General features: G+C 39.0%; 1 protein-coding gene across 1 annotated transcript in view; it reads left to right on the top strand.

The window, feature by feature from the left end:
* The window catches only part of LOC128684483 (uncharacterized), a 33,189-nt gene extending 10,448 nt beyond the window's left edge, over positions 1 to 22,741 (top strand). The window contains exons 3-6 of the mRNA XM_070093616.1: positions 1,287 to 1,365; positions 5,562 to 5,874; positions 13,852 to 13,943; positions 14,197 to 22,741. Coding sequence (XP_069949717.1) covers positions 1,287 to 1,365; positions 5,562 to 5,874; positions 13,852 to 13,943; positions 14,197 to 14,361 — 649 coding nt within the window. The 3' untranslated portion in view covers positions 14,362 to 22,741. The remainder of the gene's footprint in view (positions 1 to 1,286; positions 1,366 to 5,561; positions 5,875 to 13,851; positions 13,944 to 14,196) is intronic.
* The last annotated feature ends 1,592 nt before the right edge of the window (positions 22,742 to 24,333 follow it).

Below are 24,333 nucleotides of genomic sequence, written 5' to 3'. Positions count from 1 at the left end.
TTATGATGTATCTTTCTTGCCTTCATTTCAAGGAGTACAGGTCAAGATAAGATTTGTTTGGATTTTTAACCCAGAGGGTTAGCCACCCAGGATAACCCAAGAAAGTCATTGCATCATCGAGGACTCTCTGTCTTGTTTCCATTGGGATCCTTCAAATCTTGTTCCCCAGGATGCAACTTACACCAACCGACTACCACCCAGGTACCTATGTACTCCTAGGTGAACAGGGACAATGGGTGTAAGGAAACATACCCAATGTTTCTATCTGGCCAAGGATTGAACCATGGACACTCAGTGTGTGAGGCGAGAGCATTACTTACCAAGGCAAAGAGTTCCACACTGAGTTTTTACTCAGGTTGAGTCATACATGAGGGACATCAAAGAGGTAATTTATATCTTGTATTATGCCTATGAGTTCTGTTGCAACTGTCTAGGAAGAGCTTCAGAGAAGCTACTATTGATTGTCCTGTTGATATAGTATGCATGATAGCAAGAGTGAGTTTTGCATGTCAATTAAGCAAGTTTTAAACTTCTGAAGTGGCGAGCTTGTGTTGTCTAGTACATATTAGTGATTCTTGTTTTTATACAAATCAGTTTTGCAGGCTAAGAAATGTTATCCCGCCTCAGCTCATTTCAAAGCCCGGCCCTATGTAAGGTATATTACCCCCCCCCCTCCCCGGATGTGACCCACAACAGTAGACTAACACCAGGTACCTACCTACTGCTAGGTGTGAGGAAACATTCCCAGTGTTTCTAATCATGCTGGGGATTGAACCACAAATGTTTGTATAGCATCTTTTTGTTGGGTTACTGCTGGCTTTAGGTGATATGGTGTAGCATATCGCCAGGTACAAATATACCTTTGCACAAAATTATGATTAATGATTTGTTCCAATAACAGCAGATCTGCTCTGCCTTTATCGTAACCTTGAAAATGCATATATATCTTACTTTTGCTATAAATGAATAAGCAAGCTCATTTTTCTGTACGTACTTGTGATAAGCAGGCTCTGTTGAATATGTTAAAAGTTAGACGAGTTTTTACTGAAGTTACCAGGCGCTAAACCAGTAATGTGCTAGGATTAATTTGGGATACTGAAACAGATTCACTAATGACATTTGGTAAACAGTGCCTTAAAACACTAAGTAAAAATGATAAAAATCCATTTTGAAGGTAAAACAATTCATATTTTAAAATTATTTTCTCTTCACCATTGTCAAGAATGTTAAATTTGCATAACTAATGACAGATCTTCAGTTGATGTGTTGTTGTTTTTGCTCCTCAGGAAGCTGCATACGGGACCCACGCCAGATGTTTTGCCCATGAACAGGGCACTGCTGGACATCCTGGAATGTATTGAACAGGTAAAGCATGTTCACTTATTGTTTTCTATTCCTTCCAAGCACTTAATTTAAGAAAGTGAGGTTATCCCATACCTAGAATCAGACCTGAGTATATCCCATTCTTAAGACTGTGGATAATGCCCATGTGCTTAGCACTTCCCCATGCATATAATGCTGTAGTAAACTTTTCTATGCTGCTTCTCTAACAATATTCTTAACAGTAACTGTATCTCCCCTCATCACTAACTTTATCATTTCTGCTTTAATTTTACTTTACTCCTCACCACTTAAGCATTTACTAAAGGCACTGGATAAGTTTTTAAAATTACACAAGTCAACTCAAGTCATAAGCTAAAACTTGTTTCATTTTTCATTGGGAGACTACCAGAAATGGTGCTTTTTCTTTCTTGGCTTTGGTTTTCAGAATGTGTGCCACAAAGGATACTTGACAGTAAACTTGTTCAAACACTGCAGTAGGCCTCTTGTCCCTGCTAATCATGTGTAACACGCTCAACTACACTCATGTACCCATCCAACCTTAACAACAGGTACCAACACCTCACTGTCAATGACACAGTCTCATCTATTCAACCTGTTAACATAGGACTGCCTCAGGGCAGTGTCCATGGCCCTCTTTTTTTCTAATCTACACCACTGATCTTCCCAATGCATCTCGGGTTCTTAAACCTGTTCTGTTTACAGATGACTTTCGTCATCTTCCATTTAGATCCGGTTTCTCTTAGTAATGCTGTTAGTGACAAGCTCATGAAGATATCTACTTCAATTACTCAATTTATTTCCACATAATACATAATGTTATACATGATGTTATAAATGAAAAGAAGTTGGATGTCCTGGCCCTAAGCGAAACAAAGCTGAAGGGGGTAGGAGAGTTTCAGTGGGGGGAAATAAATGGGATTAAATCTGGAGTATCTGAGAGAGTTAGAGCAAAGGAAGGGGTAGCAGTAATGTTAAATGATCAGTTATGGAAGGAGAAAAGAGAATATGAATGTGTAAATTCAAGAAGTATGTGGATTAAAGTAAAGGTTGGATGCGAAAAGTGGGTCATAATAAGCGTGTATGCACCTGGAGAAGAGAGGAATGCAGAGGAGAGAGAGAGATTTTGGGAGATGTTAAGTGAATGTATAGGAGCCTTTGAACCAAGTGAGAGAGTAATTGTGGTAGGGGACTTGAATGCTAAAGTAGGAGAAACTTTTAGAGAGGGTGTGGTAGGTAAGTTTGGGGTGCCAGGTGTAAATGATAATGGGAGCTCTTTGATTGAACTTTGTATAGAAAGGGGTTTAGTTATAGGTAATACATATTTTAAGAAAAAGAGGATAAATAAGTATACACGATATGATGTAGGGCGAAATGACAGTAGTTTGTTGGATTATGTATTGGTAGATAAAAGACTGTTGAGTAGACTTCAGGATGTACATGTTTATAGAGGGGCCACAGATATATCAGATCACTTTCTAGTTGTAGCTACACTGAGAGTAAAAGGTAGATGGGATACAAGGAGAATAGAAGCATCAGGGAAGAGAGAGGTAAAGGTTTATAAACTAAAAGAGGAGGCAGTTAGGGTAAGATATAAACAGCTATTGGAGGATAGATGGGCTAATGAGAGCATAGGCAATGGGGTCGAAGAGGTATGGGGTAGGTTTAAAAATGTAGTGTTAGAGTGTTCAGCAGAAGTTTGTGGTTACAGGAAAGTGGGTGCAGGAGGGAAGAGGAGCGATTGGTGGAATGATGATGTAAAGAGAGTAGTAAGGGAGAAAAAGTTAGCATATGAGAAGTTTTTACAAAGTAGAAGTGATGCAAGGAGGGAAGAGTATATGGAGAAAAAGAGAGAAGTTAAGAGAGTGGTGAAGCAATGTAAAAAGAGAGCAAATGAGAGAGTGGGTGAGATGTTATCAACAAATTTTGTTGAAAATAAGAAAAAGTTTTGGAGTGAGATTAACAAGTTAAGAAAGCCTAGAGAACAAATGGATTTGTCAGTTAAAAATAGGAGAGGAGAGTTATTAAATGGAGAGTTAGAGGTATTGGGAAGATGGAAGGAATATTTTGAGGAATTGTTAAATGTTGATGAAGATAGGGAAGCTGTGATTTCGTGTATAGGGCAAGGAGGAATAACATCTTGTAGGAGTGAGGAAGAGCCAGTTGTGAGTGTGGGGGAAGTTCGTGAGGCAGTAGGTAAAATGAAAGGGGGTAAGGCAGCCGGGATTGATGGGATAAAGATAGAAATGTTAAAAGCAGGTGGGGATATAGTTTTGGAGTGGTTGGTGCAATTATTTAATAAATGTATGGAAGAGGGTAAGGTACCTAGGGATTGGCAGAGAGCATGCATAGTTCCTTTGTATAAAGGCAAAGGGGATAAAAGAGAGTGCAAAAATTATAGGGGGATAAGTCTGTTGAGTGTACCTGGTAAAGTGTATGGTAGAGTTATAATTGAAAGAATTAAGAGTAAGACGGAGAATAGGATAGCAGATGAACAAGGAGGCTTTAGGAAAGGTAGGGGGTGTGTGGACCAGGTGTTTACAGTGAAACATATAAGTGAACAGTATTTAGATAAGGCTAAAGAGGTCTTTGTGGCATTTATGGATTTGGAAAAGGCGTATGACAGGGTGGATAGGGGGGCAATGTGGCAGATGTTGCAAGTGTATGGTGTAGGAGGTAGGTTACTGAAAGCAGTGAAGAGTTTTTACGAGGATAGTGAGGCTCAAGTTAGAGTATGTAGGAAAGAGGGAAATTTTTTCCCAGTAAAAGTAGGCCTTAGACAAGGATGTGTGATGTCACCGTGGTTGTTTAATATATTTATAGATGGGGTTGTAAGAGAAGTAAATGCGAGGGTCTTGGCAAGAGGCGTGGAGTTAAAAGATAAAGAATCACACACAAAGTGGGAGTTGTCACAGCTGCTCTTTGCTGATGACACTGTGCTCTTGGGAGATTCTGAAGAGAAGTTGCAGAGATTGGTGGATGAATTTGGTAGGGTGTGCAAAAGAAGAAAATTAAAGGTGAATACAGGAAAGAGTAAGGTTATGAGGATAACAAAAAGATTAGGTGATGAAAGATTGAATATCAGATTGGAGGGAGAGAGTATGGAGGAGGTGAACGTATTCAGATATTTGGGAGTGGACGTGTCAGCGGATGGGTCTATGAAAGATGAGGTGAATCATAGAATTGATGAGGGAAAAAGAGTGAGTGGTGCACTTAGGAGTCTGTGGAGACAAAGAACTTTGTCCTTGGAGGCAAAGAGGGGACTGTATGAGAGTATAGTTTTACCAACGCTCTTATATGGGTGTGAAGCGTGGGTGATGAATGTTGCAGCGAGGAGAAGGCTGGAGGCAGTGGAGATGTCATGTCTGAGGGCAATGTGTGGTGTGAATATAATGCAGAGAATTCGTAGTTTGGAAGTTAGGAGGAGGTGCGGGATTACCAAAACTGTTGTCCAGAGGGCTGAGGAAGGGTTGTTGAGGTGGTTCGGACATGTAGAGAGAATGGAGTGAAACAGAATGACTTCAAGAGTGTATCAGTCTGTAGTGGAAGGAAGGCGGGGTAGGGGTCGGCCTAGGAAGGGTTGGAGGGAGGGGGTAAAGGAGGTTTTGTGTGCGAGGGGCTTGGACTTCCAGCAGGCATGCGTGAGCGTGTTTGATAGGAGTGAATGGAGACAAATGGTTTTTAATACTTGACGTGCTGTTGGAGTGTGAGCAAAGTAACATTTATGAAGGGATTCAGGGAAACCGGCAGGCCGGACTTGAGTCCTGGAGATGGGAAGTACAGTGCCTGCACTCTGAAGGATGGGTGTTAATGTTGCAGTTTAAAAACTGTAGTGTAAAGCACCCTTCTGGCAAGACAGTGATGGAGTGAATGATGGTGAAAGTTTTTCTTTTTCGGGCCACCCTGCCTTGGTGGGAATCGGCCGGTGTGATAATAAAAATAAAATAAAATAATACATAATTTGTACAAAATTGGATGACATTTACATCTCTTATGTGGAAAGCCCCCTTGGGGTTTTCCCATTTTGGGTAAGCTGAAACCTAACTTATGTCTATAAGGACTACGATATTTTACTTATATGTATATGCATAAGACAAAAATAATTTTCACAAGGGGGTTACTAATGCTAGATGAAATAATGTCGATTCATAAAATATTTCTTATTATTCCCTCCCTCCCCACAAAAATGCTGATATTAACTCATCTTTTGCTTCTGACAGAAAATTGGACAGCAGGATGCCAGAGTTAGCAGAGACAGCCAAGCAAAATCTTTCCTAGACTCTGAACCGAAAGACAACCAAGAGAAATCTTTCCCAGACTCTGAACCAAAAGATCCTCCATCAGACTTAGGAGCAAATAATATTCCATCAAGTTCTGAACCAAAAGATAATCCATCAGACATGGAAGAAAATAATTCTTCACCAGAGTCTGAATCAAGTAAAGGTAGTAAGATTTTGAAGTGCCTTGGATATGGAGCAGCTGCTACTGTTGGTGCTGCAGGAGCAGTTGCTGCTGCACCTGTTGTTTTGACAGGTATGTTAATTCCTTCACATTAGTTTTCCAGGTTTTGCAACCCCCTCCCCTATTATGCTTGTTGCAAGCTTCAGTGAGTTTCTTGTGCAATTTCTTTCTTTTGCAAGATGGATATCATAAGTATTCCTGTGTACACCTACCATCTGATTTACGACCGAGCATGGTTCCGACCAACTGGTCGTAAGTCGAAATTGATACAAGTCCAACAACACAAACATTTGTTTATTTGCATACAAAACATTTGTATGCATGAAAACATACAAAAACATTTGTATGCATGAACAGAAAAGTACAAAATAACTTAAGCTAAGCTGTAAACAGTACAGTTGTAAGTATGAGTGGTCGCATGTTGAGCAGGTCGTGAATAGGATGGTAGGTGTATTTAGTATGGATCCATTTTCCTTGTTAGCTAGCCAGAATTTATACTGCTTCTTTATTATCTGGCTGTACTTATGTTTCTGTACTCTCCAATCTGCCACATACTGTGACTGTTGGAGACTTAAAAGAAGCCACCAGCTGTAACCTATCTGTCATATCTACACAGAAGGATGGTAGAGTAGTGAACTGACATTTTCACATACCCTGTTTCAGATCTCAAAAAAACTTTTGTATTATAAGTTTTTAATGCATTTTCAGAGTTCATAGATAATGAATGGGGTTGAAAGCTTGACTTTGCCCTTGAATGAAGACCCAACAGATGTCAACAACTAAAGGCCTATACTGTATATAATTTGTCATTATTATCCAAAATCTTCAGTAACTAATTCATAATTAAGTACAGTGGACCCCTGGTTTACGATATTATTTCATTCCAGAAGTATGTTCAGGTGCCATTACTGAACGAATTTGTTCCCATAAGGAATATTGTGAATTAGATTAGTCCATTTCAGACCCCCAAACATACACGTACAAACGCACTTACATAAATACACTTACATAATTGGTCGCATTGGGAGCTGATCGTAAAGCGGGGGTCCACTGTATACTCTTTCTTAGCATTCTACAATATACGTAACCCCTACCAGTTTGGTTTCAGGCAGGAAAAAATATGAATGATGCAGTAATAAAAATGCTTGACTTAATTTATTCATCTCTTGGAAATAGTGAATACGTATCCTATGGTGTGTCTTCACTGACCTTAGGAAGGCTTTTGATACAGCAGATCATAACATCCTGCTTCTTCATCTGAAACATTATATCTATAGCTATGCCAGGAGCAAGGGGATAGTAACCCCTTCTGTATAAATTACTAAATGTAAAAAGAGAAACTTTTGTTTTTCTTTTTTGGGCCACCCTACTTCGGTGGGATACAGCCGGTGTGTTTAAAGAAGATCTATAGCTTTTCTCAAAACACAAATAATCACAGACAATATTACTGATCATTATGCCACCTTTGAAACCAACATTTGTAAATTACCTTATGATGATCTCATTCCATCTCCATGATTATGACTGGCACAGAGGGAGTTTACTCGCAACCAGGAAACTAACACATGTGTCAGTGGTTTTCCACAAAAAATGTGAAGCCTTTACAATAGGCATTGCCCTATAAAAACTGAGCAGATTACAGCAAAGAGACTAGATAGTCAATGGCTAAGGAATAGCTTACACAGGTCCGTTGATAAAAAACAGAACTGTGAAAAATAATGCAAATTGCAGTTAATTACCAAAGAACAGATTTAGAACCTTTGTTTGTAATCATTGCATTTACAACATATACAATAATTAACGAACCCATAGGTTGCACACCAGTGCGGGCAAGATGGATGGATGGATATATGTATATGTATGTATATGTATGTATATGTATGGTATGTATGTATGTATGTATGTATGTGTGTGTGTGTGTGTGTGTGTGTGTGTGTGTGTGTGTGTGTGTGTGTGTGTGTGTGTGTGTGTGTGCGTGCGTGCGTGCGTGCGTGCGTGCACCTCAGCACCGTCATAGAGAGGATCTTAGAACTTCTGAGTCACGGTAGAGGAATTGCACTTAACCTTTGCGTCTGTTTTGAATTTGAAGCTAAAATCTTAGAGTCAGCAGCAGTTGTGTGAGGGAGAGAAGTGAGAGGAGACAGTGATGTATACCTCTCAGTGTATATACACCGTTAAGTGTATAATCTCTGGGTATTTATACACCATGTGATGCATGCCTCTGAATATACACACACTCTGAGAGTCTGATCCATTCTTTGGGTATTAAAGTGTTCTTGGCTGGTGGTAAACAGGTGACACGCAGCCTTGATGACCCTGCAGATTAATACTTGCCAAACAAATAAGGAAGGCTAAACAGTTATATTTTGCTAGCAAGTTTAATGAGATGAAAGGTACGTAGATAACCCGCACATAGAAGAGAGGAGCTTACGACGACGTTTTGGTCCAACTTGGACCCCGCAGTGCTTCTCTTTCTTAGTATTTGACTGGCTCCTCCTCCTCCTTACTACCTTCCCCATTTCTACCTCCACTACTACTACTACTACCACCTCCTGCCTATATATATACCCCTCCTTCTCTTCTTTTCGTTAGTTTGACTTTGTAAATGGTCCAAGTCGGACTGAAACGTCATCGTAAGCTCCTCTCTTCTATGTGCGGGTTATTTGTGTATCGTTCCAGTCATGGTATTGTGCCTTTTTTGTTAATTGTGAGATGAAAGGTGATCTGAAAAAGACCTGGAAAACACTCTCTTAAATCATGGGCTCTCAAAAATTGGCTAAAACGAGAGAAATTTTTCTAACCAAATTTTGCATTCAGCCTGCTGGAACAGCCAACATATTAAATTATTTCTATTATACTACAGGATCAAGTATATGTAGAAAAATACCAAGTTGAATTCCTAAGCAAAAGCTTTCCACACCAATGTAAACCCTTCATAGGCCAATATCTAACTTCTCACTGTTATTTAAAATCTTTTGCTAAACTAATTCATAAGTGAGTATGCTCCTTCCCTCTGTCCCACACCATACTCAAACTCTGCTAATTAGGTTTAAGGCCAGAAAAAAGTATGAATGACACAATTATAATAATGCTTGATAATTTATGCAGCTCTTGAAAATAGCGAATATCCAACAGGCCTCTTCATAGACCTTAGGAAAGCTTTTGATAAACTAGACCACAACACCCTGCATCTTAAATTAAAACATTATAGTATCAGAGGTCATACTCATGTAAGTCCTACCTTAACAGCGAAGACCAGTATGTCTCCATCAATGACATAACCTTATCAACTTTACCTGTCAACATAAGGATGCCTCACTGCAGTGTTCTCAACCCTCTGTTTTTCCTCTTACTGTAGATGTTATAAGTATAAATCTCTATAAATATGCCTTTAGCAAACTATCTGCCTGACAGCTTCAAAAAGTGTCAGGGCAACTTTTCTATGTAAGACAGTGCCTCCTGCCACACTGCCAAAGACATAAAGAACTGGCTTAATTATTGTGAATTTTCCATACGCTAATGACTGGCCTGGAAACTTACTGATAAAAAACATTTAGAAACTAATTAAGCATAAGCTTCATGGCATAGATGTGTCCTCTAACCCCAAAATCTGGAGTGTCATTCAGCAGGTGTGGGAGGGTATTGACTTTTCTATCCTCCATGTGTATATAAGGCCCTAAAATCTGAACCTCTACCTAAAGATTCCAGAGGTTCTTTATTTGTCAGATGCTTCAAAGCTACTATATATATAAAAAAAATTGTTTTCTTAATGTGATTCTTGTTAGTGATATATATATTAGTACAGTGGACCCCCGTTTAACGATATTTTTTCATTCCAGAAGTATGTTCAGGTGCCAGTACTGACCGAATTTGTTCCCATAAGGAATATTGTGAAGTAGATTAGTCCATTTCAGACCCCCAAACATACACGTACAAACGCACTTACATAAATACACTTACATAATTGGTCACATTGGGAGGTGATCGTTAAGCGGGGGTCCACTGTATAAGAAGATCAAACAAATCTTGAATCCTGCTGTTTTTTATTCAATTCCTTCCCTGTACTTCTCAGTTCAGCTTTTTTCTTTTTACTCTCATATATTGTACAACATGCTGTTGTACTGATAACCTTACATACCATTAATATTTTTTTTTTTCAATGAACAAGCCATATCCCACCGAAGTAGGGTGGCCTAAAAAAGAAAAAAGTTTCTCTTTTTAACTTAGTAATTTATACAGGAGAAGGGGTTACTAGCTCCTTGCTTCTGGCACTAGTCACCTCTTACGACACACATGGCTTACAGAAGAAGAATTTTCTTCCACTTCCCCATGGTGATAAAAGAAAATAAGAACAAGAACTAGCAAGAAAATAAAAGAAAACCCGGAGGGGTGTGTATATACATGCTTGTACATGCATATGTAGTGTGACCTAAGTGGAAGTAGAAGTAACAAGATGTACTTGAAATCTTGCATGTTTTTGAGACAAACAAGACACCAGGAATCCTATCATCATGTAAAACAATTACAAGCTTCCGTTTTACACTCACTTGGTAGGACCGTAGTACCTCCCTGGGTGGTTGCTGTCTACCAACCTACTACCTAGGACCATTAGTATTATCTGCCTTTATTTATATCCATGTCTGCAGAAATAATTCTCAGTGAACTTATATTTAATATTGTTTTGCATTGTAATTTAATTTAACTAATACCACTTACTATGCAAGGCAAACCATGGAGGGTGGAAATCTTTAACGAAAGATTTCCACCCCCATGGCTTGTCTTGCATTGTTTAGATTGCCAGTCTGCAAGTGTTTGCACCACTTACCATTTTAGAACTAGACAATCATATTTTTAATTTGTTGTTTTGCAAATTAGCATGTAACTTGTATATTTTTAGGCTGTTATTAACCCTTTCACTGTCTGTCACATAAAACTGTTATTGACACAAAGGTCCATCATGTAGATCTACATCATCAGCTCAACTCTTTTAGATAAGCTGTGAGCAGTATATGTTGGCCTAAATGAGAGAATTATTCCATGTAGTGATTGTGCACAGTATGAAAAATATCCTGCCTCACGTGGTGCATAACTGGAAAAAGAAAACTCTGACCTTGTGTTTGGTTTAAAATAGCAATTTTTGAGGTGTTTCCTGGGATAGTTTTAAGACTATTTGACTTCTATCACTTGATAAAACAGAACACACACTACTGTAATAGAGATGATTTTAGTTGGTTCCAGGACTGAAAGCAGCTTGAAACTGACCTCAGACCACTGAAAATATTTGATTTTTGCCGATATTCCTGAGGATGGGTAAGATCCCCCTACACCCCTGAGTCAGTTTTATGGATTTTTCCTAGGTTTGATTCAGCACTCACATCCAGAGTATAACTAAGAAGTCTCCAAAACAGTAGGTGTCCGTTCTAAGAAGGTTACTGTGCACCTCAAACAATATTACAGTGATACTTCTCATATCCGAACTATATGGGCCAAGACAGGAATAACAGGAAAAGTTGGTAGATGGATCTATAATTTCCTCACAAACAGACCACAAAGAGTAGTAGTCAACAGAGTAAAGTCCGAGACAGCTACGGTGAAAAGCTCTGTTCCACAAGGCACAGTACTTGCTCCCATCTTGTTTCTCATCCTCATATCTGACATAGACAAGGATGTCAGCCACAGCACCGTGTCTTCCTTTGCAGATGACACCCGAATCTGCATGACAGTGTCTACCATTGCAGACACTGCAAGGCGGACATCAACCAAATCTTTCAGTGGGCTGCAGAAAACAATATGAAGTTCAACGATGAGAAATTTCAATTACTCAGATATGGTAAACACGAGGAAATTAAATCTTTATCAGAGTACAAAACAAATTCTGGCCACAAAATAGAGCGAAATACCAACGTCAAAGACCTGGGAGTGAATGTTGGAGGATCTCACCTTCAAGGACCATAACATTGCATCAATCGCATCTGCTAGAAAAATGACAGGATGGATAATGAGAACCTTCAAAACTAGGGATGCCAAGCCCATGATGACACTCTTCAGGTCACTTGTTCTATCTAGGCTGGAATATTGCTGCACACTAACAACACCTTTCAAGGCAGGTGAAATTGCTGACCTAGAAAATGTACAGAGAACCTTCACGGCGCGCATAACGGAGATAAAACACCTCAATTACTGGGAGCGCTTGAAGTTCCTGAACCTGTATTCCCTGGAATGCAGGCGGGAGAGATACATGATTATATACACCTGGAAAATCCTAGAGGGACTAGTACCGAACTTGCACACGAAAATCACTCACAACGAAAGCAAAAGACTTGGCAGACGATGCAACATCCCCCCAATGAAAAGCAGGGGTGTCACTAGCACGTTAAGAGACCATACAACTGCCTGTTCAACTGCCTCCCAGCATACATAAGGGGGATTACCAATAGACCCCTGGCAGTCTTCAAGCTGGCACTGGACAAGCACCTAAAGTCGGTACCTGACCAGCCGGGCTGTGGCTCGTACGTTGGTTTGCGTGCAGCCAGCAGTAACAGCCTGGTTGATCAGGCTCTGATCCACCAGGAGGCCTGGTCACAGACCGGGCCGCGGGGGCGTTGACCCCCGGAACTCTCTCCAGGTAAACTCCAGACCGGTTCAGAAACATGGAGTTTCCGGATACATGAGGGGGAAAAAAATGTGCATCCATATCATCATATCGCCATCCATACCCCGTCACACTGCCATCGGTGACAGTGTTGTAGGTTTAAAAAATGAGTCCGTCATCTGGCAGTGGGACCAGACACTCTGGGCTCAAATAACAGCCTCCCAGATTTCTCGGACCACAACTTTTCAAATGGGCTGTGCACAGTGCATGCTACAAATCCTTCAAAAGTGTTTCGACACCTGCCCCTGCTGCTGGAGTTTTTGGTCTTGGAGGCATTGGGTCATTGTTGTCGTCACTTTCAGAATGTTCTGGGTGCAACATTTTAAGTTCGGCACCACGAACCATCATACCACTACCCTGTTGTTGTAGGTATCACTTCATCACACACTGATCGAGTTCCAAGCTCCGTGGCTTCGCCATCACTTTTCTTTCGGCACTTTTTCCAGTTTTTGAGGTGGCAGAAAACTCACTTGTGTAGGCCATAATCTTATCACGAGCCTTCTTGATATCACAGAGGATCAACTTTGCCAAATTATATTCAGCCATAAGTCACATGTTGGACCAACCTGTATCCACGTGTGACAATATTTCCCTCTTTTTTTTTTTTTTATCTAGAGTAAGCACATTTCTGGCCCTCTTTGGTGCCATACACAAGATAGCTAGGACAAAACACAGCAGCTCCTAGTGGCCAACCGGTATATTAAAATGCGCACCAAGTTTGATTCAGCCTTCTGCCATATCTGAGCAGCTGTTCAGATGTTTCGGTAATAATTTTAGAATTTTGCCCTTTCCCATGGCCTGTTCGGATATTGGAGAGGTTCAGATAGTGGCAGGCTGGATATGTGAGGTTATCACTGTACTTACTCTATACAACTTTCTAATCTGTCCTAACTTCACCTATGGTATTTGTGCCTGGGGATCTACTGCTGCAAATCACTTAAAGCAACTGGATGAAAAATTACTCAAGCGCTAGACAACACATGCCCCCTACTCTTCAAAAGTTTAAAATTACTCAACATACAAAACATACACTCTTACTACTGTATATATACAGGACAATCATTACAAATATAAACCCAGCTCTGGAACTCTTTCTAGAGAGCTGCAACAAAGCTCATAGGCATAATGCAAAAAACAAATAACCCTTTTGATATTCCCAGTGTTTGGCTTAACCTGAATAAAACCCTCAATGCACATAAAAGGACCTGAGATTTGGAATTCAGAAGATTCCCAGGTTCCCTATCTACCAAACACTTTAAAGCTGTTGTTAAAACAACCACCTTAATGTCAGACACATCTTCAAACCTGCTTGTTGATTCATCCTCTATTCTTGTCATGACCATTTGTCTACTCCCATATATAGTATTGTACCATTTTACAATCTATTTATCTCACAGCTGCAGGATTCACATCAGCTGGTATTGCTGCTGGATCCCTAGCTGCAAGCATGATGTCTCTTTATGGTGGAGCAGTTACTGCTGGTAGTTGGGTGAGTATCATAGGTATAAGGTGACATTTGTATTGTGATGATTTAGAAATGGTGATATCTTGCCGTTTTATAATACTGTACACTACATAATAAAAATATAAACAGTGTATGTCTGATGTTCATGTAATACTGAAACTCATTAATGTGGAGATATAAATATGTATGCTGTGAAGTGTGGTTACATGATTATAAAAGCAATGTTTAATGTTTCATTTGCTTAATTATCACAGTCTTTTTTTTTTGTTTGTTGCAGGTGGCAGTATTACAGTCAGCTGGTGCTGCAGGTGTTAGTGCAGCTACAGCAGCAGGTTTAGCTGGTGCTGGAGCTGCTGCAGGTGTTGGAACTGTCAAGGGGGTCAGAGTATTTACAAGTAAAAATGCTGAAAAGAAGGATGAAGGCAATGGTAAAAAAGAATAACATGTAAAGATGATAAAAATGAAGAATGAACAATGAAAAGAAGAATGAAGAAACTAATGGTAAAAAACTTTAGCCAATGGAGGTGATAAAATGAAAATGATGAAGAAACTGAAGCTTGTAAAAATGACAAAAAAATGAACTTAGAGAAATTGGTATGTTGGATGGTGAAAATGATAACAAAGTCAACTGTAATTCAGATTGAAGAGTGGGGAGACAATAAGTGCAGACCTGTACAGTACTGCTATATATATTTTATTGTACTGTACAAATTATAATAAACGCTGAAGGAGATGGACGACAATGACAGCAGAGTCGATTATAAACGAGAAAACGAAAGCATATTCTAAGTTTCATATTTAGGATGTCGTACATAAACACAAGCTGAACAATATGGGAAGCATCTACGAAACCAGAATAGTGAGTTTTTTGAATAGTTTTGTGTGTAATGAATGATTCAGCAAGCCTATTATTGTATGAATCTTTCAAACGAAAATATCAAAATGAATAACTTCATTTTCAGGATGTACATAATACAGTGGAACCTCAAATATCGAACTTTCTTAGTTCCAGACGGCTGTTCGAGTGCCGTTACCGAATGAATTTATTCCCATCAAGAATAATGTAAATTAGATTAGTTCATTTCAGACCCTCAAAAATACACTTAGAAAAGCGCTTACAAAAATATATTTTACATAATTGGTTAAGCTGGGAGCAGTTTGATATTTGAGGTTCCACTGTACTTATAATATTGGGTGGACAGTATTTTGTGCATTCTTCAAAAAGTCTCTAGCTATGCAAGGCATCTCAGGTGCAGCCAAATTTGAATGTGATATTGTTGTACTTAATACTACCACAATGCTGGGAACAAGGGGCTAGTAACCCCTTCTCCTGTATAAATTACTGAACTTAAAAAAAAACTTTCTTTCTTTTTAGGACACCCTGCCTTGGTGGGATACGGCGGGTTTGTCAAAAAAAAAAAAAAAGTTATACAGCCGAGAAGGAATTTAGATTTTATTAGGGGTTTGCTAAAGTGTTGGTATTGGTAGATATTGGCTAATATTAATGGTAACAATCTAAAATTGAGTATCAGTATCAGCAAAAATTTTGGTACTGTCCCATCCCTAATTATAACATCCCTATAAATGCTTTAAAGCTTCATGAAATAGTGAACTAGCTGTGTGAAAGGCATACTTGACTGTCGTGCAATTTTCTTCTGTATTCAAAACAAGCCAGATCATCCACTAACATTATCAGTAAGCATAAAATTCATGTACTCACCATTATCTGCAGCATCCGTCACACTTAACTTAATTGGGTTTAACATATATCCAATACACAAGGGCCATTAAGGATGCATGTCACCACTAGTCAAGAACACTTTATTACCTGAAAGAGGTATTAAATATAAACACTATATAATATGCAACAACTACAGTATCAGTTTGATAGGCACATCAACTCAAATTTTACAAAAAATATGGTTTCTCATACCAGACTTCATCCTTATTATACATACTGTCTACCTGGAGGGTGTTCTGGGGGATCATGCCCCCACGGCCCAGTCCTTGGCCAGGTCTCCCGGTGACAAACTTGCATTATACTAATAAGAATACCTTCAGGACTGCTTGCACAGATATAGTATCTGAAATACTACAAGGTTAAGGAAGAAAAACAAAAAATTTCTAGTTTATTATATACGTACTTATATACGTCCTGCCAAGTGAGTGTAAAACGAAGCCTGTGATTGTTTTACATGATGGTAGGATTGCTGATGTCTTTTGTCTGTCTCATAAATATGCAAGATTACAGGCATGTCTTGCTACTTCTACTTACACTTAGGTCACACTACACATACATGTACACATTTATTTATACACACTCATCTGAGTTTTCTTGGATTTTATCTTAATAGTTCTTGGTCTTATTAATTTTCCTTTTATATCCATGGGGAAGTGGAATAAGAATCTTTCCTCCGTAAGCCATGCGTGTTGTAAAAGTCAACTAAAATGCCGGGAACAATGGGCTAGTAACCCCTTTTCCTGTAAAGATTACTAAAAAGAATAAGAAGAAGAAAATTGTCAAAGTGGGAAGTCTGAATGTGCGTGGATGTTGTGCAGATGATAAGAAAGAGATGATTGTGGATGTTATGAATGAGAAGAAGCTGGATGTCCTGGCTTTAAGTGAAACAAAGCTGAAGGGGGTGGGAGAGTTTCAGTGGAGAGGAATAAATGGGATTAGGTCAGGGGTTTCAAATAGAGTTAGAGCTAAAGAAGGAGTAGCAATAATGTTGAAGGATAAGCTATGGCAGGAAAAGAGGGACTATAAATGTATTAATTCAAGGATTATGTGGAGTAAAATAAAGATTGGATGTGAAAAGTGGGTTATAATAAGCGTGTATGCACCTGGAGAAGAGAGAAGTGTAGAGGAGAGAGAGAGATTTTGGGAAATGTTGAGTGAATGCGTGGGGAGTTTTGAATCAAGTGTGAGAGTAATGGTGGTTGGGGATTTTAATGCTAAAGTGGGTAAAAATGTTATGGAGGGAGTAGTAGGTAAATTTGGGGTGCCAGGGGTAAATGTAAATGGGGAGCCTTTAATTGAGCTATGTGTAGAAAGAAATTTGGTAATAAGTAATACATATTTTATGAAAAAGAGGATAAATAAATATACAAGGTATGATGTAGCACGTAATGAAAGTACAGTGGACCCCCGCATAACGATGGCATCGCATAGCGATTTTTCCGCATAACGATTACTTTTATCGCAAAATTTTTGCCGCGCATACCGATTAAAAACCCGCATACCGATTTTCGTCCGAGACGCGTCCAATGTGCCCTCAGCCAGCCTCACATGTGCCGCTCCGTCCCATTGTTTACCAGCCAGCCTCCGCGGTAACATCCAAGCATACACTCGGAATATTTCGTATTATTACAGTATTTTCGGTGCTGTTTCTGGAAAATAAGTGACCATGGGCCCCAAGAAAGCTTCTAGTGCCAACCCTGTGGTAAAAAGGGTGAGAATTAGTATGGAAATTAAGAAAGATTTTGAAGGGTTTGGGGCTAACCCTGAGAAGCCTATGCCAGTTGTGGAATCCATTGTGCCTACTTCAAAGATTAAGGAAATGTGTGCAGAGTGGGTTGAACTGCAAACCTTTATAGATGAAAATCACCCTGACACAGCTGTTGCAAGCCGTGCTTGTGACTATTTCAATGACAATGTTATGGCCCATTTTAGGAAAGTCTTGAAGGAACGGGAGGTACAGAGCTCTATGGACAGATTTGTTGTGCGACAGAGGTCCAGTGACTCTCAAGCTGGTCCTAGTGGCATTAAAAGAAGAAGGGAAGTAACCCCAGAAAAGGACTTGCTACCTCAAGTCCTAATGGAAGGGGATTCCCCTTCTAAACAGTAAGAAGATAATGCTCTCCCCTCCTCCCATCCCATCAATCATCACCAGATCTTCAATAAAAGTAAGTGTCATGTAATTGTGCATGCCTTTTTCAGTTTGTGTGTATTAAAATTAACATTTCATGTGGTAAAAAAAAATTTTTTTCATACTTTTGGGCGTCTTGCACGGATTAATTTTATTTCCATTATTTCTTATGGGGAAAATTCATTCGCATAACGATTATTTCGCATAACGATGAGCCCTCTTGCACGGATTAAAATCGTTAACCGGGGGTCCACTGTAGTTTATTAGATTATGTATTGGTGGATAAAAGGTTGATGGGTAGGCTCCAGGATGTACATGTTTATAGAGGGGCAACTGATATATCGGATCATTATTTAGTTGTAGCTACAGTTAGAGTAAGAGGTAGATGGGAAAAGAGGAAGGTGGCAACAACAAGTAAGAGGGAGGTGAAAGTGTATAAACTAAGGGAGGAGGAAGTTCGGGTGAGATATAAGCGACTATTGGCAGAAAGGTGGGCTAGTGCAAAGATGAGTAGTGGGGGGGTTGAAGAGGGTTGGAATAGTTTTAAAAATGCAGTATTAGAATGTGGGGCAGAAGTTTGTGGTTATAGGAGGGTGGGGGCAGGAGGAAAGAGGAGTGATTGGTGGAATGATGAAGTAAAGGGTGTGATAAAAGAGAAAAAGGTAGCTTATGAGAGGTTTTTACAAAGCAGAAGTGTTATAAGAAGAGCAGAGTATATGGAGAGTAAAAGAAAGGTAAAGAGAGTGGTGAGAGAGTGCAAAAGGAGAGCAGATGATAGAGTGGGAGAGGCACTGTCAAGAAATTTTAATGAAAATAAGAAAAAATTTTGGAGTGAGTTAAACAAGTTAAGAAAGCCTAGGGAAAATATGGATTTGTCAGTTAAAAACAGAGTAGGGGAGTTAGTAGATGGGGAGATGGAGGTATTGGGTAGATGGCGAGAATATTTTGAGGAACTTTTAAATGTTAAGGAAGAAACAGAGGCAGTAATTTCATGCACTGGTCAGGGAGGTATACCATCTTTTAGGAGTGAAGAAGAGCAGAATGTAAGTGTGGGGGAGGTACGTGAGGCATTACGTAAAATGAAAGGGGGTAAAGCAGCTGGAACTGATGGGATCATGACAGAAATGTTAAAAGCAGGGGGGGATATAGTGTTGGAGTGGTTGGTACTTTTGTTTAATAAATGTATGAAAGAGGGGAAGGTACCTAGGGATTGGCAGAGAGCATGTATAGTCCCTTTATATAAAGGGAAAGGGGACAAAAGAGACTGTAAAAATTATAGAGGAATAAGCTTACTGAGTATACCAGGAAAAGTGTACGGTAGGGTTATAATTGAAAGAATTAGAGGTAAGACAGAATGTAGAATTGCGGATGAGCAAGGAGGTTTTAGAGTGGGTAGGGGATGTGTAGATCAGGTGTTTACATTGAAGCATATATGTGAACAGTATTTAGATAAAGATAGGGAAGTTTTTATTGCATTTATGGATTTAGAAAAGGCATATGATAGAGTGGATAGAGGAGCAATGTGGCAGATGTTGCAAGTATATGGAATAGGTGGTAAGTTATTAAATGCTGTAAAGAGTTTTTATGAGGATAGTGAGGCTCAGGTTAGGGTGTGTAGAAGAGAGGGAGACTACTTCCCGGTAAAAGTAGGTCTTAGACAGGGATGTGTAATGTCACCATGGTTGTTTAATATATTTATAGATGGGGTTGTAAAGGAAGTAAATGCTAGGGTGTTTGGGAGAGGGGTGGGATTAAATTATGGGGAATCAAATTCAAAATGGGAATTGACACAGTTACTTTTTGCTGATGATACTGTGCTTATGGGAGATTCTAAAGAAAAATTGCAAAGGTTAGTGGATGAGTTTGGGAATGTGTGTAAAGGTAGAAAGTTGAAAGTGAACATAGAAAAGAGTAAGGTGATGAGGGTGTCAAATGATTTAGATAAAGAAAAATTGGATATCAAATTGGGGAGGAGGAGTATGGAAGAAGTGAATGTTTTCAGATACTTGGGAGTTGACGTGTCGGCGGATGGATTTATGAAGGATGAGGTTAATCATAGAATTGATGAGGGAAAAAAGGTGAGTGGTGCGTTGAGGTATATGTGGAGTCAAAAAACGTTATCTATGGAGGCAAAGAAGGGAATGTATGAAAGTATAGTAGTACCAACACTCTTATATGGGTGTGAAGCTTGGGTGGTAAATGCAGCAGCGAGGAGACGGTTGGAGGCAGCGGAGATGTCCTGTTTAAGGGCAATGTGTGGTGTAAATATTATGCAGAAAATTCGGAGTGTGGAAATTAGGAGAAGGTGTGGAGTTAATAAAAGTATTAGTCAGAGGGCAGAAGAGGGGTTGTTGAGGTGGTTTGGTCATTTAGAGAGAATGGATCACAGTAGAATGACATGGAAAGCATATAAATCTATAGGGGAAGGAAGGCGGGGTAGGGGTCGTCCTCGAAAGGGTTGGACAGAGGGGGTAAAGGAGGTTTTGTGGGTAAGGGGCTTGGACTTCCAGCAAGCGTGCGTGAGCGTGTTAGATAGGAGTGAATGGAGACGAATGGTACTTGGGACCTGACGATCTGTTGGAGTGTGAGCAGGGTAATATTTAGTGAAGGGATTCAGGGAAACCGGTTATTTTCATATAGTCGGACTTGAGTCCTGGAAATGGGAAGTACAATGCCTGCACTTTAAAGGAGGGGTTTGGGATATTGGCAGTTTGGAGGGATATGTTGTGTATCTTTATATGTTTATGCTTCTAGACTGTTGTATTCTGAGCACCTCTGCAAAAACAGTGATAATGTGCGAGTGTGGTGAAAGTGTTGAATGATGATGAAAGTATTTTCTTTTTGGGGATTTTCTTTCTTTTTTGGGTCACCCTGCCTCGGTGGGAGACGGCCGACTTGTTGAAAAAAAAAAAAAAAAAAAAAAAAAAAAAACTTAATATTCATGGGGAAGTGGAACAGAATTCTTCCTCTGTAAGCCATGCATGTCATAAGAGGCGACTGAAATGCTGGAAGCAAGGGGCTAGTAACCCCATGTGTATACATTACTAAATTTATAAAGAGAAACTTTTTTCGTTTTGGGCCACCCTGCCTCGGTGGGATAGGGCCGGTGCGTTGAAAGAAGATTAGGATCATCAGTTACATTTTGATACACTAGTTTACTGTTTTTCGCACAAGCGACCATATATTGGAGGTTAATTTTACACAAGATCCTTGCTGATTCATACATTCATATGTTGGTAAGACACCATTGACATTGGCTGCTTTCAGTTTATTTCTGATACTTGTTTTAAAAATGTTAATTGTGCTGAAAACTCTTTTGCATTCTGCATTTGAGTGACATTAACTAAGGACAGAGAGAGAGAATGAGAGAGATAGAGAGAGAGAATGAGAGACAGAATGAGAATGAACGAATGAGGATCAAAAGTTTTGAGATCAACAAAATGATCTTTTCTTTACAACAGTTAAGCCCAAAATCTATCAGATTTCATGTCAATGATGTTGAATATATGACCACTTGATGGAAGCATTCTCCATTAGCCCCTTGCTCCCAGTGTGGAAAACTGCATTCATCTGAATGTATCATTATGTACATAACAGTAAATGAACAAAGATAATTATTATTTATCAGTTAGACAAGTAGGAATTTGGGACACCTAGGTCGCAAAAAATGTCCCCCTTCGATACCTACCACTGTCATATCCACAAGTTGCTCTAGACCTATTAATTATCAATGAAATATACATCACCAGGAATGCTGGTAAATATATAAATTTGTGGACTGTATATTAAAATTAAAAAATAATTATAGATATACACAATTACATAACAGAAAGAGAATATCTTAATATCACTCACCAATTTGACTGGAGATTAAGGAGTATCATACTCAGAAAACCTCACTCGAACTAAATCTATGAAAATACTGGCCAGAATTATAACATAAATCTAGAGAGCTTATCTGAGGTTCCTGGAGAGGTCTTGTCCAGTCACCTGATACTCAAATTATGCAGGAATGCACATCCAACAATTTCGCCTCCTATTTGAGAGGTGTCAACCCAATTTTAACCTCTAGAGCACGAAAAATTCTTCCCATTCACTAATGTCAGTTACTCTCAATTCAAACAGCAATGGCGACTGTCCTTCTGCGCAGACGCAACTTCCCGTTTTCGATAACATCAATTTTATTAAATACAGTATGGCCATCTATTTACATATAACTACTGTATTTCTGGAAAATATATACAGTATTTTCCACACCCAGCATTTTAGTCGCCTCTTATGACACACATGGCTTACAGAGGAAGAATTCTGTTCCACTTCCTACTTCGGTGAACTGCTGACTGGTGATATAATCAAAGTTCAACCATGAGGGGAGGCAAAGAGGGAGCTGCTTTCTTAAACTTGAAACATAAAGCATTTTACCTACCTACCTGGAGGTCATTCTGAGGGTCAATGCCCCTGTGGCCCAGTCTTTGACCAGACCTTCCAGTGGATCAGGCCTGAGCAACCAGGCTGTTACTGCTGGCCGCACATAATCCAGTGTATGAACCACAGCCCTGCTAGTCAGGTACTGACTTTAGGCATCTGTCTAGTTTCCTCTGGAAGGCAAGGGGGAAGGAGCTAGACAATTTGGATAGCACAGTACTTTGTCTTTAAACTCATTTGCCTAATTCTGATACTTGTACATGCTAAGAAATTTACTTATATGCCAGAAATCACATGTTATATAATATTTTCAAGATCTGAAACCCAAAATTGTCATGGAAACCAAACAATAATAGCTAATGGTGTTATATAGTGTGCCAAAAATAAAATTATCTGACCCCAATGGAAATAAATCACTTTGACTTCTATGAGTTATCATAGGTAATCTACACAAATGCTGCTATGTATGATAATTTATGTAACTGTATTTATGTGTACCTGTACCCAAATAAACTTACTCACTATGTACTATAATTATCATACAAATGCCAACCTTGCTTTAACTAGCACTAAACTGCCAATCAGTATGGCTAATCATCCCTATATTTGCATCTTTATTTTGTACATTAACAAGTAGCCCTGCTGTTTTAAATATGTACACCAATTTTTTTTGCAGGTAATTGCTTTACATAATTTTTTTTTGCATTAACATAATTAGTTTTGCAATTTATTATTTACATGCTTGGCAATGTTGGTAACACTGTTCATTACTGGTTTTCACCCGTGTGAGGTCGTGCATTGAGATCACTGAACCACTAATAATAATAATAATAATGAGTTTCCTATATGAGGGTATATCAAATACGTGAAAAGTTTACTAATATACACACACAGATGTATGTCTCGCCTCTCTCTCAGTACAAATACATCTCTTGATTTGGAGATATGTATATGTCTTTTAGTGTATATACACTGAGATGTGTCTTTCTATAGTATATGCACAGTTTTCATTAATATCAGTTTTAGGTATTAAAGTATTCTTGACTGGTGGTGTATAGGTGACATGCAGCCTTAATTAATGATCCTTGTGTAATAGATAGCCTTTTAACCCCCCATTAACCAACCAACCAGCCTTAATAAATCTCATGTAATAGATATAACTTTAAACCTCATTAGCCAACCAACCAGCCTTAATAACCATTGTATAGTAGATAGACTTTAAACCTTATTAACCAACCCACCAGCCTTAATGACCCTTGTGTAATAGACTTTAAACTCCACAGAGTGACTTACAGCCTTAACGAGCCTCTGTTGTTGGTTTTATAAGACTGTGACAGCTTGTACTGTATGATCTGTGGTTCCAGAAGTCTGGTGTTTAAAGGTTCTCATAGTGCCTAGATACTTGTGGAAAATACTGTATATATTTTCCAGAAATACAGTAGTTATATGTAAATAGATGGCCACACTGCAATATTTAAACAATTACATTATCTTTGAACATTCAGTGATATGCCAAGTGTTATTTGTACAGGAAATAACTGATCAATTTTTACTGTATCAATGTAATTTTCTTGCCAATATAAAATACGACATTCAATTAAAGTATTTATACTATGATCAAGATGTATACAAATTATGAAACGATGAGCTTTAATAAAGGAACCTATTATAATCACCAACAATGCTAAAACAAATGCTAAAAATATGAATTACAGTAAAAATAATAATACAGTAATAATAATATAAGAAGTACATGTATACAGAACCCAGCATACTTTCAGATGTTGCTAAAATTATCAATCTATTTTGTTTGATTCTTTCTGCATGTCCTAACTAACTCAACAACCCTTCCTTTCTTTTGCATTACTGTATAATTTTTGCATCACTGAATTTAGTCTCTCCATTCCTTATTTAATACTAAAAATTCAATTCACTTTCATCTTAGAGAAGACCCTTCCACTGCCTCCATCATCATCTTCACTTCAGTATTTAAAGAATATTCATCACACCCATACAAAATCATAGCACCACTCCCATTACCTGGAGAGAGTTTACCTGGAGAGAGTTTCGGGGGTCAACGCCCCCGCGGCCCGGTCTGTGACCAGGCCTCCTGGTGGATC

This window comes from Cherax quadricarinatus, chromosome 43 (assembly GCF_038502225.1).
Source record: "Cherax quadricarinatus isolate ZL_2023a chromosome 43, ASM3850222v1, whole genome shotgun sequence".
NCBI classification, from domain to species: Eukaryota; Metazoa; Arthropoda; class Malacostraca; order Decapoda; family Parastacidae; genus Cherax; species Cherax quadricarinatus.
Note: the sequence above shows the minus strand (reverse complement) of the source record. Positions and strands in the feature narration are given on the sequence as shown.